The sequence below is a fragment of the Doryrhamphus excisus genome, chromosome 2, assembly GCF_030265055.1.
Source record: "Doryrhamphus excisus isolate RoL2022-K1 chromosome 2, RoL_Dexc_1.0, whole genome shotgun sequence".
Taxonomy (NCBI): domain Eukaryota; kingdom Metazoa; phylum Chordata; class Actinopteri; order Syngnathiformes; family Syngnathidae; genus Doryrhamphus; species Doryrhamphus excisus.
In genome coordinates this window covers 19,259,675-19,277,541 of record NC_080467.1, presented here as the reverse complement: position 1 = coordinate 19,277,541, position 17,867 = coordinate 19,259,675, and the positions used below count along the sequence as shown (strand labels likewise).

General features: G+C 44.4%; 1 protein-coding gene across 2 annotated transcripts; it reads left to right on the top strand.

The window, feature by feature from the left end:
- The first annotated feature begins 777 nt into the window (after positions 1-777).
- LOC131119920 (low-density lipoprotein receptor-related protein 2-like) lies at positions 778-17,667 on the top strand. Of its 2 annotated transcripts, none has more exons than XM_058064794.1 (49): positions 778-899; positions 1,164-1,286; positions 1,482-1,721; positions 1,889-2,002; positions 2,133-2,252; positions 2,437-2,562; positions 2,743-2,946; positions 3,166-3,334; positions 3,402-3,570; positions 3,645-3,867; positions 3,981-4,100; positions 4,190-4,408; positions 4,577-4,882; positions 4,999-5,217; positions 5,323-5,469; positions 5,578-5,826; positions 5,927-6,145; positions 6,208-6,456; positions 6,568-6,786; positions 6,863-7,111; positions 7,270-7,491; positions 7,581-7,829; positions 7,979-8,203; positions 8,287-8,535; positions 8,627-8,845; positions 8,936-9,208; positions 9,328-9,543; positions 9,624-9,803; positions 9,937-10,059; positions 10,607-10,771; positions 10,863-11,075; positions 11,177-11,406; positions 11,481-11,610; positions 11,681-11,874; positions 12,043-12,229; positions 12,816-13,031; positions 13,104-13,287; positions 13,356-13,557; positions 13,629-13,793; positions 13,951-14,205; positions 14,275-14,502; positions 14,574-14,708; positions 14,913-15,114; positions 15,201-15,326; positions 15,808-15,915; positions 16,305-16,541; positions 16,665-16,980; positions 17,077-17,170; positions 17,524-17,667. In XM_058064794.1, exons 1-49 carry the CDS (start codon positions 842-844, stop codon positions 17,569-17,571), a joined length of 9,333 nt encoding a protein of 3,110 aa, XP_057920777.1. In that variant the 5' UTR covers positions 778-841; the 3' UTR covers positions 17,572-17,667. The 2 variants fall into 2 exon arrangements, with proteins under 2 accessions (XP_057920777.1, XP_057920775.1); XM_058064792.1 differs by having other exon boundaries at positions 8,624-8,845.
- The last annotated feature ends 200 nt before the right edge of the window (positions 17,668-17,867 follow it).

Sequence of the window (17,867 nt, the reverse complement as noted above, 5' to 3'; positions counted from 1 at the left end):
TAAGCACAATATTAACCGAATTGTATTTATATTATTTGCCATTATTTGTATTATTTTGCCAGTGGATGTGTACAACTTCAACGTATCATAGTGAAAGGAAGTTTTTTCTTGTATTATTAGTTTTTTCTTTTTCTTTTTTTTTCTTTTTCTTGAATTATTTTATTTACTGGCTATTTTATTTAACTACATACATTAATGAAGGTTTTCCAGTCCACCTCGTAAAAAAAAGTGTTTTAAACGATCACTACGAACCTTGGTCTTGCAAGGGATGCAGATACCAACAGAAGGTTCGAAATCAATTGATTGAGTTCTTTATAGTGCTTACATCAAACATGCTCTTGTTTTGAACAATGTATCCAAAGTATTGGATATTTCACATCAAGATTATGATTAAAATAATACATTACCACGACTGATACTTGACAGCAGCATCAAAGAGTTGTTAATGGCCACTTTAACCTTCAGTAAAAGGAATGAAAAGGACAACAAAGGGCTCGGTAGCAATTGATATTCAAATTGTCTTTGACTTAAAATTCTTTATAGTCCATACATCTAACATATAATGCATTTGATATTATAAAATAACCATACTTTCAACAATGCATTACAAATGTTTTTTTTCATCATAAATATCGTAACAAAGTTTGGTTCTTTATATTTTTGTTGATATATTGTCATTTTCTATAATGTAACTACTTTAATAGTAGTATTGTTTATTGTTTATGTTTTCACCTACTTCCGCATTTATTCGGCGAGTGCTGCAGTGCGCATGTGCGCCTTCAAGTTAATTAAGGGTGTCTTTCCAGGTGCTCGTTTGTCCAGATGAGTCTAGCGTGCCGACATGAACTCACGCCAGCTCATTTGTTTGATTTTTCTGTCAAGGTTAAAGTTATCCACAGGTAAATTCACATTTATGCGTGTGCGCTTTCGTCTGGTTTGAAGAGTGTAAACGAGGTTCAAGAGCGTCCTGGTAAAAGTCTGATCACAAACGTGTCAAGATGGCGTCATTAAGATGAACCAGACTACTATGAAAATCCGTCGAGTGATTGACTTTGACGTTTTGTTTTGTTATGTCAGAAAAAAAACAATGAAACTAGCGTTGTCCCAATTTTATGTCTGGTCAAGTATGTGTGATGTCTTGACGCTTGTTAAATATGTTTCAGGTCAGAATATAAGCTGTCGTAAAGACCAATGGCAGTGTGATGATGGAGGCTGCATTGCTAACAAATGGAGATGCGATGGAGATGGAGACTGCTTGGATGGGTCTGATGAAATGGACTGTGTTGGTAGGTGAACATTTCTATTTCCCAATGATGGTAAAAGGTTTTTTTTTTTTTTACATCTCATTAGTATGGGTGATGTTAAAACCCACAGTGTTAGTCTCATTTGCAGTGGTTGTTTCAGGGAAGTGCATCAGCATTGAAATGATTTCAGATTGGTGACTAATGGTTTGAAGCACATGGTTCCTTTTTCACCCCCAGGCTCTCTTGAATGTCCACCCGGTCAGTTTTCATGCATGGACTCTGTTGACTGTGTTGATGCGTCTGCACGCTGTGATGGACAAAAGCAGTGTCCAACCGGCTCTGATGAGGAGAACTGTACACTCTCAGAGGGCTGCTTGAAGTCAGACTGGACATGTCAGAACAAGATTTGTATTCCCAGAGACTTGCGCTGCGATGGACAGAATGATTGCGCTGACAACTCGGATGAAGAGGGCTGTGGTAAGAGCAGTTGTGGCATTTTCAAACAAGTCAATCGTTTTAAGAGCTTGGCTGTATAAATCTTGTTTTCTAAACTATGAGCATCAATGTATGACCGGCATAGGTCAAGTGGTTCAGTCAACAGTAAAAGTATTTTCAATGGTATAACACATTGATTTCTCCATTAGGGTTGTGTAGCAAGGAAGGAATACGGTGTCCCGAGTGGGTGTGCCTTTCTGCTGAAGAGAGGTGTGATGGGAAGTTTCAATGCTCGGATGGCAGCGACGAGCCCGTAACCTGCGGTAAATTTAAAACGGTGTACCTGAGTGAAAATGAAAGGAAATGTGGGAGTCAACACTCCAACCCCGCCCACTATTGAACAGTGATTGACCTTTTTAGTAGTGTTATATAGATGATTACTCCTGCTTGCAGGGAAGACCTGCTCTGTGAACAATGGCGGCTGCAGCCACGTGTGTGTGGATGAGCCCTGGGGTGCTCTGTGCGCCTGTCCTGCAGGATATTACCTCTCTATCAATGGGGCGGTCTGCAAAGGTGACCCATTTTTATGCCCTTGCATCCTTTCATTTTTCAGTCTGTGGCCCTATGTTGAAAAATGTTTGGCAACCCCTGCTACACACACAGTAAAAAAGGCAGAAGGCAGCATCGCCATCTGCTGGATATGGTTTGGTACTGCCTCAGTAGCCCTTTTAATATTTCATCATAACTGCTTCCATAGATGTGGATGAATGTGCCCTTCCTTTTGGACCGTGCATGCATTATTGCACCAACACCGCCGGATCTTATTATTGCCACTGCAGAGAAGGCTTCACACCAAGCGATGGCTTTGCCTGTCTAGCCACAGGTAATAACCATCACTCCCTAAGTACATGAAACTGTAGTTTCATGATAGTGTCATGGTGTTTTTGAGCAATTAATATTAAAATATACATATTTAATGCCGATATATGAAATGTGTTCAACCTTTCCATTTCTATTGGAATTTGTACACCAACTTGAACCTGCTTTCGAAATTTCTGTTCAGGTAACGAGACTCGACTGCTGACAGTGTTGAGGACATCTGCAGGACTGCTGAGTGTCAAATCTCAACGGTTTGAGGTCATCCAGACTCTAAAGTCCAACCCAGTGGCCCTGACATATGACATTGCCAGAGGCCGCTACTACTGGGCCGATGATGCGGGCCGCATATATAAAAGTGATGGGCAGCGCAGCTGGACCATCTATACTGGTTTGTTACACTTGGAGCTTGTATGTCATGTTCATGTGAAACTAATTGTTCTCTGCATGACTGTAGGAATACTGCATCATTTACTTAAATGTCTGCTTTTATTAGAATTTGTGCCATTATTTAACCCAAAACGCACAATGTGGATAGCTTTTGAGCATGTTTTTTTTTAATGGAGTTTTATTTCATTTAAGCTGACCTGTCATCCAAATCTTCAAACAGGCGAGGTGGGAATCAAAGCGTTAGCTTGTGATTGGCTCAATGGAAACCTGTTCTGGGCCAATCAGAGGACAGACTCAATCTACATGCAAGCAGAAGATGAAAAGAGTTGCACTACTCTGTTGAGCAAAGATATCAGCCCATCAGAATTGGTTCTTATACCACTGGAGAGGTAAGCTACCAAATAAGGTATAAAATAAAAATATCGTATAAACAATGTTTTGATGTTTGTGTTGCAGCTTGATGTTTTGGATCAACACAGGCCCCAAAGATAGGGTGACCCTAGAAAAATCCTGGATGGATGGATCAGAGAGAAGCTCTCTGGCTGTGCTAACAGCTCAGTTGGCCCATGGACTCACTGCAGATGTGGGCGCCAGGAGGCTGTACTGGATTAGCGACTTCAAGAAGGTCAGCAGAAGAAATGTTTAGCTGTCGTAGCCGGACTGTTGACGTTATTTACAATATTGTAATGTTTTCCTCAGTCAGTTGAGACTGTGAAGGTGGATGGGACTGGCAGCTATTCCTTTACCGGATTGTGGAACAGGAGACCGGCTCTGAACCTGGCTGTGTTTGAAGGGTCCTTCTATTGGGTTGATGATAAAGGACTCTGGCAGGTGCCACAGGACCAACTAAGCCAGAGGACGTTTCTGTGGAAATCCACAGTTCCACTGCTCAGTGTTTATCATGAGCTGCAGCAGCCTCGAGGTAACTCAAATGCATGACATCAAACACGCTCCCACTAAGTGTTTGCATTTTTCTTTTGTCAAGCAGCTTGAAAAGAAAATGGTGTCTGAAATGAATGTCTCCTCAACACTTAGGCACTTCTGCATGCACCAATACCCCGTGCCATATCTGTCTTCTAACTAAAGGCAACCCTCTTGGCTTCACCTGTACTTGTCCCAACTCCAAAGTACTGATGCTTGGCGGAGCGTGTGAATGTAGGGCCTCTGTCAAATAGACAAAACGCCACTCACACAATGAAGACAATTTCCAATTGTGCTTTTTAAAAAAAACTTTTGTACCTCAGATCCGAGGTTCCTTTATGCGACCTCCAGCAGTATCAGCATGTTGGAGTTTAAAGGCAGCGATTCCACGGAAACCGAGCTCTTTTCTACTGACAAGGGCATCCTGTCATTTGATGTTAACTGGAACCAAGACTGGCTGTACTGGGCCAACCAAACTGGTCACCTCCAACGCACCAGCTTAACCCGAGTCAAAACGGAGTGGATTCAAGCACCTGTGTCAGGTTCATGGTTTTATACGGTTTTAAAGGCTTAAGTCATTGAGCCGAAGTGGAGCATTTTAAATTGGAGTGCAATTCTTTGTGTTGAATTGTGTATCATGGGCAATTTATTTTTAAGTGTAGTTTTCCTTAACAAATCACTTTCTTCCCCCATTAATGTTTTTTTTCCAGTTTGCCAAATAAAAGTTGATCAGAAGAGTGGCAGCGTGTACTGGGTGTCATGCCACCAAACGAGCATTGGATCAGTGGATGTGGGCAGTCGTCACTCGCAGCAGTTATACCGCACAACAAAGGAGATCCGGAACTTTTACCTGGACTGGCTGAGGGGTGGCATCATCTGGTTGGAGGAGGAGCAGGTCTTTACTATGAGCGTGACTGGCAGCAAAGCCAAAGAATTGCTGCGTTTGGCAGGAGTCAGAGGCAACATTGCCTTTGACATCAGGGCTGCTAGTCTGTTGTGGAACTCCAAAGTGGGAGGTTTGTTTCTTCTGTAAATAAGAGGCACAACTAAATTAAAAGTTACAAATGCTAATTTGTGTGATACAGCTACTATACGGGCTATCGTTCTGTTTTTTTTTTCTCTTTTTGCTCAGGCCTGACGACAGTGAGTTTGCTGCAGGAGAAAAAACACCAGGCTGGAAAAAGATGGAATATTTCCGGCTCGGTGGTAGGTGCCCTTGAGCCGTACCTGATATCTCTCTTCAAAGACGCCATTACTCTGTGGGACCGCCGTGATGGGCGCCCCGTTCAAGCTGTGACTGTGAAAGGTCAAGTGGTCAGCGTGATGGCTGCACTCGGGGACATACATGCAGGTTCATTCCTCACTTTGTCCATAGCCGGAAAATAAGCAGTAAATCAGTGCACAGCTTTAAATGGCAAATCCAACTATTTCAAATGCGCTGTGTACATTTCCACAGTACCTACTACTGTGATCTGCAATACGCCAGCCATGCTGTGCAGGGACACATCCATCTGCCTCGCTCCAAGCCAGCTGTGTGACGGCAAGGAGGATTGTCCTGATGGAGACGATGAGGATTTTTGTGTTAAAACATGCCCGTCCAAAGGTAAAGTCTCCAAACATGAACAACTTCAGCTCAAGTTTTTTCACAAACATGCTTGCGTTCAATAGCTATTTGTATTTATTGCTCTTCTCTTCGCACTGTAATTGTTAGACGATTTTAAATGTCAAGACCAGAGGAGTTGTGTTTCCATGGCTCTGGTGTGCGATGGCCGCTCTCATTGTTTCGATGGCTCGGATGAGGTCGGCTGCCCTGCTGTTGACTTGCCTGTGACTCGAGTAAATGTCCTCAAGTGTCGCAAGGGCTTTATGCCATGCAGGAATGGTGCAGAGTGTGTGCTATACAACCATGTGTGTGATGGGGAGAAAGACTGTCAGGATGGGTCGGATGAAGAAGAATGTGGTGAGTAACCAAAAGCTCATTCTCAAGGGTCTATAAATACCCGTAACCAAAATGTGATTTGATTTGAATTGAAAGTCCTATTTGTTCATGTATACGACAGAGCAGGATGTGGCCTCACCAAAACAATCCACTGACGCATCAATCAAAATTGCGCCTACAACTCCGCCACCATCTCTGCCTGCCTGCATCAGCCCCTCTGTGCTGTGTTCCCATCCCTCTGGTCACCTCTGCATCACCCCAAAGCAGTTTTGTGATGGGCAAAAAGACTGTCCTGATGGCTTTGATGAAGAGAACTGTGTGAAAAGATGTCCTTCTAAAGGTAAGTCACAAATACAGGACATTATCTAATTGTAATTTCCATTAAAACATTTTTATCCTCAGATGATTTCCGCTGCAAGGACCGAAGGAACTGTATCTCCACTAGCCTCGTTTGTGACGGCCGTGCTCATTGTCACGATGGCTCTGATGAAGTTGACTGTCCGAGTGTTGCAAGCCCAGCCGGCCAATCAAAGGCCTTGAAATGTCTCATGGGCTCTAGGCTCTGTCGGGATGGGAGCGAATGTGTGCTCTTCAGTCACGTGTGTGATGGAGAGGCGGACTGCAAGGATGGCTCCGATGAAGAAGGATGTGGTGAGTTTTCATGCCGGATCACGTTTCCATCTTGCACCGTCGCATCACTCGATCCTGTGACACCCCTCGACTATAGAAGTTCATGTAAAATTGTACTTGGTATATTTTCAGACAACAGCACCACAACAACAACCACTTCTCCAGAAAATCTTTACCGAAATGGAGCCCCTTCAACCTTTGATACTCTACCTCCAAGCGAGCCCTCCTGCCAGAGTCCCTCATTTCTGTGTTCAGATTCTTCATGTATCCTTCCAACACAGATATGTGATGGAATCAAAGATTGCCCTGATGGACTGGATGAGAACTGCATAAAACAATGCCCAAATAAATGTAAGTTGGATGCTTCTGGCCTTAAATACTGCACATAGTGCTGATAAAATACTGTTTCCCCCTGTACCTTCCACAGTGGACTTCCTCTGCAAAGACAGGCGAAGCTGTGTCTCCAAGAGTCTGGTTTGCGATGGCCGATCTCATTGCCACGATGGCTCAGATGAAGTTAATTGTCCCACTGTAGCTCCTCCCCGCGCCATGGGAAAGGTCCTGAAGTGTCGCTTGGGCTTCCGATTATGTCGGGATCAGAGTGAATGTGTTCTTTTTAGCCATGTGTGTGATGGAGAAAGAGACTGCGCCGATGGATCAGATGAGGATGAATGTGGTTAGTATGTGGGATTCATTCAAACTTATCAGTTTTGGCCCTTATACATACTTAGTTGGTCAGAAGTGCTTGTGGTACCTAACAAATGAAAGTAAAGTAGAGATGTTTTTCACTCTCCCATATATCAGATGCTAAACAATTTTTTCCTCAATTCTCAGGTGCAACTGAAACCCCACTTTTAGCAGGAAATCCAGACGTGAATAAATTGCCCCCATCTGTGACAGTTTTTATTACACCTTCCCCCAAGCCATCCTGTAGAAGTCCATCAGTGCTGTGTCCAAATTCATTGCTTTGCATCAGCCCAACACAGCTATGTGATGGAATAAAAGATTGTCCCGATGGATCAGATGAGAACTGCATCAAACGATGCCCAAATAAATGCAAGTTTCCAAGTTTCTCTTTTCCGTGATGTACTTAGAACAGATGAAATTCTACTTTTTTGTAATTTTTTTTTCTCAAAATTCCACAGTGGACTTCCTCTGCAAAGACAGGCGAAGCTGTGTCTCCAAGAGTCTGGTTTGCGATGGCCGATCTCATTGCCACGATGGCTCAGATGAAGTTAATTGTCCCACTGTGGCTCCTCCCCGCGCCTTGGGAAAGGTCCTGAAGTGCCGCTTGGGCTTCCGTCCATGTCAGGATCAGAGTGAATGTGTTCTTTTTAGCCATGTGTGTGATGGAGAAAGAGACTGCGCCGATGGATCAGATGAGGATGAATGTGGTGAGCATGCAGGATTTCAATGTGATCTCTTTCCACCTTTTTTGCTTTTTCCTGATGAGTACGAGTGATAGCTAACGTAAATTACGTTAGTCATTAATGCATATACAAGACTAAACTTGCAAAACTGTTTTTTTCCCCTCAACTCCCAGATGCAACCGAAACCCCACCTTTAGCACAAAACCCGAGCTTGAATAAATTGGCCTCATCTGTGAATGTCTTTAATACACCAACTTCCCTAAAGCCATCCTGTGGAAGTCCATCGGTGCTGTGTCCAAATTCATTGCTTTGCATCAGCCCAACACAGCTATGTGATGGAATAAAAGATTGTCCCGATGGATCAGATGAGAACTGCATCAAACGATGTCCAAATAAATGTAAGTTTAAGTTTTTTTTTTTTCCCTACAATGTATGTATGTCTGAAGTGCTACTTTTTGTAATTTTTCTGTACCTTCCACAGTGGACTTCCTCTGCAAAGACAGGCGAAGCTGTGTCTCCAAGAGTCTGGTTTGCGATGGCCGATCTCATTGCCACGATGGCTCAGATGAAGTTAATTGTCCCACTGTAGCTCCTCCCCGCGCCTTAGGAAAGGTCCTGAAGTGCCGCTTGGGCTTCCGATCATGTCGGGATCAGAGTGAATGTGTTCTTTTTAGCCATGTGTGTGATGGAGAAAGAGACTGCGCTGATGGCTCGGATGAAGATGAATGTGGTGAGCATGCAGGATTTGATCACTTTTGGCCTTATGGATTTAAGTTCCAGTGACTTAAATATAATGATCTCAATTATTTTACTTTCAGAAGCAACTGAAAGCCCATCTTCTGTGGAAAATCCAAGTCTAAATCAATTGCCCTCATCTGTGAAACCCTTGAATCCACTTTCCCCTAAGACGTCCTGTAGGAGTCCATCTGTGCTGTGTCCAAATTCATTTATTTGCATCAGCCCAACACAGCTATGTGATGGAATAAAAGACTGTCCCGATGGCTCAGATGAGAACTGTATGACAAAATGCATTTATGAGAGTAAGTGAAGTTCTGCAAACAATGTTTTCAAACCCATATTCGGTACATAAAAAATATTTAGTATCACTTGATATATCTTTGCTTCTATAGGTGATTTCTTGTGCAAAGATCGTAGGAGCTGCGTCTCCAAGACTCTGGTGTGTGATGGCCGCGCTCATTGCCAGGATGGCTCAGATGAGGTTGACTGTCCGAGTGTAGCTTCTCGTTCAAATGCCCAAATGACAAACGCCCTGAAGTGCCGTACAGGCTCGAAGCTATGCAAAGACGGCACGGAATGTGTTTTATACAGCCACGTTTGTGATGGAGAGAAGGATTGTTTGGATGGATCTGATGAAGAAGGATGCCAGGAAACTTGCAAACAAGGTTAGCATGTTTTTGTGATAATGGGGGTTTCTTCATGACCCCATGAATAAATGGGGTCTCAATGAACAGAGCACAGGTTATGGTGTGAATGACTGCTTTTCGTCTGTACTCCAAACCAGGTGAATTTCAGTGTGCCCATGGTGCAATGTGCATCCCTGAGGCCCAGGTTTGTGACGGGACCGCTCAGTGTCGTGACCGTTCTGATGAACTGGACTGCTGGGAACAAACCAAAAGCTGCCAGTATCGCTGTGCAGACGGCCATCGCTGCATCCCGAAGAAATTTTTGTGTGATGGAGAGCTAGATTGTCTGGATGGCACAGATGAGGCAGGCTGTGGTAAGTCCTCGGGTCCAGGTTTTCTAGCAGAATTATTATTTTTTGAATAGCAGTTAGTTTAACAGGCTGTTCCTTTCCAGATCCTGTGAACACAACAAGCACACCTCTGGATTTGACTTCTGAATCAGTTTGCATTGCTCCTTCAGTCCGCTGCCCAGGTTCATCAGTGTGTATCTCTCCAAATCAGCTGTGCGACAGAAAAACAGACTGTCCTGATGCATTTGACGAGAGCGACTGTATTTTCAAGTGTAAAAGCCGAAGTAAGTCAAAGTATAGTGTGGAGGGTGACGCTGGTGTCACAGCAGGCCAGTTCCCCGACGTATTCACTTGCTCTTTTCTTAAACATGCGCCCCTCCCTATGTTCCTCGTTGACTTATTGTCTCTATGCATCAGCTGATTTCTTGTGCCGTGACCGGCGAAAGTGCATCCCCAGAATCTACGTGTGTGACGGCCGTGCCCACTGTCCAGACGGCTCAGATGAGAGGCAGTGCAAATCGGCAGATCCCAGCCCTCCTGGTAAGCAACTACCGTATTGTCTGGACTATAATTCACTCTGGAGTAAGTTCCACAAGGCCAAAAATGTATAGTTAGGTTGGAGAAAAAAAAAAAAAACATACGTAAGTCCCATTTTTTGTAATTTATTTTACAAACTGCTTGACCAAAACAGACATTACGTCCTTTTGGAAGGCAAGTTTTAAAAATAAAAGAATAGAGAACAGGCTGAATAGGTGTAAGATATGCTAACACAATGGTTATTCAGCTACACTAAAAATAAACATGAACAGAAAAGGTGTTCAGTGTTTATGTAACAAAAGTTTTTTTCATTTATAAGTTGCTCTGGAGTATACGTTGCAGGAACAACCAACCTATGAAAAAAAGTGCGACTTATAGTCCGGAAAATACAGTAATTGGAAAAATGGATGAACCTGTTCAGAAAGGGGTGGCTCTCTAAAATTGTCATCAGTCGACTCTCAAAGACAAGTTTATAAAGATTTTCAGTTTAGTCTATGAAAATGTAAATTCAATGTAATCCATTAAAATGGATGTCTCTTTCTCTGCTAAGCCTCCATGAAGAAGATTGGCGCCACATCACCTCTGAAATGCCGCAAAGGCTTCAAGCCTTGTAAAAATGGCCTGGAGTGCGTGATGTACAGCCACGTGTGTGACGGCGAGGACGACTGCCAGGATGGATCGGATGAAGAGTCATGTGCCGCTCAGTGCAAATCGGGTGTGATTGGTCGTTGACCTTGGTCCTGTTCAAATATTTAAAGCAAACTTTACTCATCTGATGGGTTTTTCAATTTTCATTTATTTCACAGATGAGTTTGAATGTCAGCACGGTAATAGATGCATCGCACCAGAGAAGGTGTGCGACGGCCAGTACGACTGTCGGGACCGATCTGATGAAATGAACTGTGAAAGTCAGAGTTTGGGCTGCCAGCACCGCTGCGATAAGACGCGCTGCATACCGGCAACCTTCCTGTGTGATGGCGAGAGAGATTGTGTCGATGGGTCAGATGAAGAGAAGTGTGGTATGTGGCGGTGTAGTTATTTAGTAGAAAAACTATTCTGACAGCTGCAACACATCATGCACCATCAGTTTACCCCCCCCCCCCCCCCCCCATCTTGCCAGGTTTGGCGGTCTGTGAAGTTGAACAATATCGTTGCATGAGCGGTCAGTGTGTCTCGGAGGCTCTTCGATGTGACGGTTACGCTGACTGCAGTGACCGCTCCGATGAGGTAGACTGCGCAAGACCCCCACGCTGCCCGACACAACTGCGATGCCCTCACAGTCACGAGTGCCTGCAGAGAGAATGGCTTTGTGATGGCGAGGACGACTGCAAGGACGGCTCTGATGAAAAGGCAAGGCCACAACTGAGGTGTCCCTTATTATAGTGTTGCTAATGTTCCTTCAACTTGGTGTCACTTGTACCCAGAACTGCGTGACTAAACCACCGCCTTGTAGAGAATACCAGTGGCAGTGTGGGGGCAGTAGTCAATGCATTCCTCTGTCCTGGAGGTGTGATGGGAAGAAAGACTGTCACAATAGCATTGATGAGGACAAATGTAAGTAGGTTCCTATTTAGACATAGAAGCCACGCAAAGAAATGAGTCTGTCCTGCATCTGCTTCAAAAGGCAGCCAGAGAAGGTGCCCTTCTCACCTTTACCAGTGTGGCAGCGGTGAGTGTGTGGACCTGCGGCTGGTGTGCAATGGCTTTACCAACTGTGCTGACAGTTCAGACGAGGGTGTGGGATGCACACAGAGCAACTGCTCCAGTACTTCAGCTCCTCAGTGCGAGCATAGCTGTGTCAGTACGCCAAATGGACCGGTCAGTAAAACCACAGCAGGACTGTTTTTGTGGAAAACAAATCATGTATTTCATGTTTGAAATGTGTTGTAGTTATTGATGAATAATATACACATGTATTCCATTTCACAAGATACAACAGATGGCACACTGCTTGGTTTGAAATGTCTATTTTGTTCATCTTTGCAGAAGTGTTACTGTACAGCAGGTTTCACGCTACATTCCGGTGGCGTGTCCTGTGTGGACACAAACGAGTGCAATTTAATGCAGCACGAGGCATGCAAACACAGCTGCCTCAACACCCCTGGGTCTTACGGGTGTCATTGCCACCCTGGCTTCTACCTGGAGCCAGACAACAAAAGCTGTAAGACCAAGGGTATGTCTCTGGTTTTGTCTCACAAATCCGTCTAAAAACTGTTATACTAAATATTACACGTTTGATTTTTCTAGGTTCTGTTATGCGTATTACATCTTTAAGGCAATTCTTTCTGTAATACACGTTTCGCAGCGTTGTCAAAAATATGTTATTTTTATTTTTATTGTAAATCTTAGTCTTGCAAGTACTATTAAAATCCTGGAAGGCTTGAACTGTTGAACACGCGATTTGTGTATTTACTGTGAATGGGCTTATTGACCATGACGGAATAAAAGCCGCAACCACTACATTTAATGGGGGGGGGGCGTAATGAAATTGGGATCCCCCCCCCCCCCCCCCACCACCACCAAACCGTGCGGAACAGTGTGTAATATAACTGCTTACTCTACTCTTCATGTTTCTTATCGTCTTCAGTGTCTGAATTGAACAAGGGAATTGAATTCCCTTGTCACGCAGTTTGCTCTTTTTACACTTTCAAGTGTGGGGGGGGGGGCAGCTTTTCAACAAATCACGATTGAAACTCATTCATCTATGTAGAAAAAAATAAGACATGTAATGGTTAAAATATGGTTGGTCCCTTTTTTAGATGAGCCGCTGCTTCTGGCATCAGTTCAATCCGAACTATTGCTTCTCGGAGTCCATAGTGGCACATTACGCCTTCTTTCTTCTGCCAATCGACCGGTTTTCTCACTGGATTACCACTGGGCCCGGCAGAGAGTTTACTGGCTGAGTCCTGACTACCAGAGCATCCGCTGGGCCGACATGACAAAAGACTCCAACAACAAAGGGACGCTTATCAAAGGTATGCACAAAGATTTCTCCACGTGTTTATCGCAAAATACATTTTTTCAGCATCGGTATGAAATTGTTACAGGAGTGAAGTCTGACTTCATTGCGATGGATTGGGTTGGTAAGAACCTGTACTGGGTGGATGGACTTGTCGGCCAGATTCTGGCGGTGCGACTTAGCGACACGGTCGTGAAATCTCAGGATTACATTGTGGTACTGGCTGAAGATCTGGAGCAGCCTCGCTCGCTGGTCCTGCTACCACACAAGGGGTAATGAATGTTGTTATCCTCACCCAGAATCAGAATGATTTTTTTTTTTTTTTTTTTTGATATTTCAGGTTGATGTTGTGGTCTGAGATTGGCAGCACCCCTCAGATCCGGCGGTCTGGGATGGACGGCTCAAAGAGGAAGGTGGTGGTGAGCAGTGGCTTGAGCTGGCCTGTCAGTTTGGCCTATGATTTCCTGGACGACCGCGTGTACTGGGCTGACGAGAAGCTGTGCTGCATTGGCTCCACCTCCCTGGATGGAGATTATGTGAAGGTCAATGTCACCTATTGAATGTGATTAGCTCCATATCTATTCATGTAAAACATCACTTCCCCACTTCATAGATCCTTCAGTTAGCCGAAACTCCAAGCCCATTCTCTGTGGCCGTCTTCAATGATCGGCTTTTCTGGTCTGACACAAAACGAAGAACCATTCGCTCAGCCGACAAAAACACTGGGAAAGATCAGAAGGTTCTTCTTAAGAGACCAGGACAGCCTTTTGGGCTAAAGGTCTGTGAGCCTCTTCCTAAAAGCATGAGTTGGTACTAGTGCATTGGTATTTTTTTTATTATTGGTTTACGTTTTCTCCTCAGGTAGGTACTCTTTGGTACTGTTTAGCATTGTCAAACCCTGAAAGATGCCACAACTGTATGCCTCTTCTTTCCAGCTGATGCACGCCCTCTCTCAGCCCACGATATCCAACCCATGTGACCAGCTGCAATGCTCCCACCTCTGTCTCCTGACCCCAATGCAGAAGGGCCGCTCAGGATTGTCAAGATCAGCCGGGGCTCTGGTAGGGAAGGAGCCGGCAGCAGTGTGTCGCTGCCCAAAGGGGCTACTCCTTTCTAAGGACAAGATCAGCTGCTCTTTGCCATTGGAATCCACTTTCATCGTGCTTCTGTCTACTACAAGAGTCTATCAGGTGATTGCCAGAGTTTTCTCATTCTGTTGTACTCCTAACCTGCCTGTGACCTTACCTTGTTACCTGCAGATTTACTTACAGTCCTTGCGTCACGATGGGGTCGGTCTGAAAAGTATGCCAAACAGTCGTGTGATGGCAGTTCCCGGTGTTGTCGAGGCCTCTGTACTCGATGTATCTATCCAAGCATTGTCTCTCTATCTGGCCGATAGTGGGCAAGGTACAGTAGATGTGCTGAACCTAAGTGGTCCCAGGTCCAGGCAGGGACTGTCTCCAGCTGGACGAGTTTTAAGTTTAAAGGTAAGGACGGGCTGCTGCTACTTTTAATGCAAGCCCTCATGCATGACTTGAGTGTTTATGTGCTCCACAAGGATGATTCAGTCGTGGCTCTGGCTGTTGACTGGGTGACTTCCAACCTCTACTGGAGCAGTACCAAAAGACCTAACCTTCATGTGACCACCCGTCATAACGGCTTCACCACCTCTCTGCTGCAAGGATCACTGACGGTAAATTGGGTTCATGACACAGCTCCCAACCCTCCTCGCGGACATAGCTCAGGCCCCAGAAGTGCTGTACTTCAACAGCATCTTTCAGGGAAAGTACGCCTACATACCGTATAACAAGCTGCACTCAGTGGAGCTAGCGGTTCAAATAAGCATTTGCATAGAAAGAAGTTTTAGCTTTGTAGTTGAATACAAGATGTGTTTCAGGGCACAACATCCATTGCAGTGCACCCCCCCTCAAGTCAGTTTTGCTACACGGCCCTTGTTCTGACGGGAGGCAAGAGTCTGAATGAGGTGAGCTGTGCCTGGATGGATGGCCGCAACAAAGCAGTGCTTTGGACAAAGTCCAACATCCCCACATCATTGGTCTTTTCCAATAATGGAACCATAATCTACTGGGCTGACACAGGTTTGGAGTTCACCCTCTTTGATCCTTGAAGTTATTTTTGCTACCTCCGTCTCTATTTCCCTCAATTGATTTTTTGTGTCTTCCAGGGGAAGGCCTAATCTGCTCTATTGGACTTAATGGATCTGGTTATAAACAATACAAAACGGGGCCAGGTTTGCTTACTTCTTTCACATACACTGAGAATATCCTCCTCTGGATAACCCTGGAAAAGGGTAAGGATGGGAACATTTCATGTGTTGCTACGCAATCATGTTACCTGATGTGGTTTGTTCATTAAGCTAAAGATCGATTAACCTCAAGCCTGTGACTTTTATAATAATTCTTTGACTGGAGAGGGTCCTACGGTGATCTCTTATTGATTCCATTTAGTCAAGGCTCATTGTCATCAGTTTTTTCTCCTTCAGGCAGCAGATGGCGTCGTAGATTGTAGCATTGAAGTTGATTTTCAGCATTACTCTGTACCATTGTGCAGCTCTGCCTCCTTTCCATGAAGCTGCTTTCATGTTTATCTCTGCTAATGTTATAGTAAGATTAGATGACATTTTCAACAATTTGTTAATAATGCATGTACACTATCTAAACGATTCAAGACACTTGGACTGCGCATACCCGCAATATTTTCACACTGTTCTCTTTAGCCAGTTCCTTCAGTGTTTGCAAATGTTCCATTGTTTCTCTGTCCGACCCATGTAGATGTCACCAAAATGTGGTTCAGCGATGGCCTCCAGCCCAAACAGCTGTGGTTCGAGACACAAACCAGCCTGGTAGACATCAAAGCTTACAGTACTGACAGCCAGGAAGGTTGGATGTGGTTTACTGTTGGCTTGGAAATGTCTTTATGATGGCTGATTTGATTCTAATCTACATACAGGTTACATTACCATTCAAAAACCACAATTTGTTGATTGTTTGGTTAGCATTTGTCTGTTTTCCCTCCCATCTTTTTGTGTATGGGCAGATTGCACAATAATTGTATGATAAGTGATGAGTAAAGGCCATTCTGATATATACATGTAATGTTATGGTGTCATCCGTGTGTACAAACAGGAGAAACCCTTATATTGGAGACAAACAACAGGTTCTGTTCATCTTGACACCAAAGCCAGTCTGGCATCTTCACCTTCTTCGAGGAGATGCGTATTAAGTTTGCTTTATCGGTCTGTAATTATTAAATTTCTTTCTACACGCAGGATCCAATATGTGCGGCAACAAAAACGGGGAATGTGCGCATCTGTGTTTGCCGTACCCTGGCGGTCGCACGTGCAAGTGCAGTCGTGGATTTTACAGCATCACTCCCACTTCCTGTGCACCCGAGCACCCTTGTCCTGATGGAGAACAAGCTTGTCTTGATAGTAGCAAGTGTATCAGCAGTGAGAGGTTCTGTGATGGACGTGTGGACTGTCTGGACCAGTCGGATGAACAGGATTGTGAGTTGTCTACGGACTACCTCCAAAAATTCAATTTTACAAGTCAATGGAAATCTAATCCAATGCTTTTTGCAAAATACACTGGTACTATAACTGACTAGTAAGCAATCTGAACTCTCTCAGGTCCATATTTAAAGTCCCATTTTGGGAAGAAAGCCAGCGACGGCCAACCTCCCAAGTCTCCGCTCTCACCTCCTCACCATAACTCCCCAAAGGACTCTTTGTCAGTCAAGGACGCGGCTTCATGTGGTCAGCAGCACTGTCACGGTCACGGCCACTGCATCACACAAGGCAAAGCCCGTCACTGTCACTGCATTGCTGGTTATAAAGGAGAGTTCTGTGAAGAAGAGGAAAGTGGACGAAGCCACGTGGCGGTTGTCCTGGGTGTCTTCTGTCTGCTTGCTGCATTCATGGGCCTTGCTTTCATTTTTGGAAAAAGGTAAGCAGTTCAAATGGGAATCATACCTAATTTGCATCAGGCAGAATTGTACTATTGAGCTGCTTGTATTTTTTTTTTTTACTTGCACTTAAACAGGAGAGCCTGGGTTTCAATCAGAGGCAGACCACAGGAGAAGGAAACTCTCATGGCCAACATGAGCCTACCTGAACACTTGGAGACTGACTGTGAGGTAAATATGAGTGTAAGGGTGACTATAGGGGTGTTATTTCATGTGTAGACAGCTCTACCATATTTAGGTTGTCTATGCTCCAACAAGGAAAATACTTGCTTAATAAATAAGAACTCCAACTTTGTGGAAATTCACTTGTTGGTCAAGATACAGTGACGTTCTGACACAAGCTTGCACCGTTCCAGACATCCGGCTTTTTGCCAAGCTCACAATCACTACATCACATACACAAATAACATGCTCTAATTGGCCTTGGTTGCCAAAATGTACTTGTGCCAATTTCTAATGTTGCATAATATATCGACGGAGATTAGTGTTCCTGCTTTATTAAAATGCCCTTTTCTCTCTTCCAGGAGCTTGAGTCCACGGTAGACTTCCGGAACCCCCCAGTTGCTTCATAACATCCAGTTGACGTCTGCTGGCAGATGTACACTGTTGGATCAGCTATGTAACTCGGGCTTCAGAAGTAATAAACCACCATTTCATATGAACTGTCTTTGAGCAATACATTTCTCAAAATAATGGATGGAAGTCATTCTACTCCTCCTCCTCTATTGCATCTACTTCGAGGAGGTTCGAATTGGCTTTGCCGTCCGCTTTCTCTGTACCGAGGTCCTCACAGCAAGGCGGTATATCCGGGAGTATTGTCAACGGTCCAGACATCTTCACACAGCCACTCTTGAGTCCCCTTTCAATG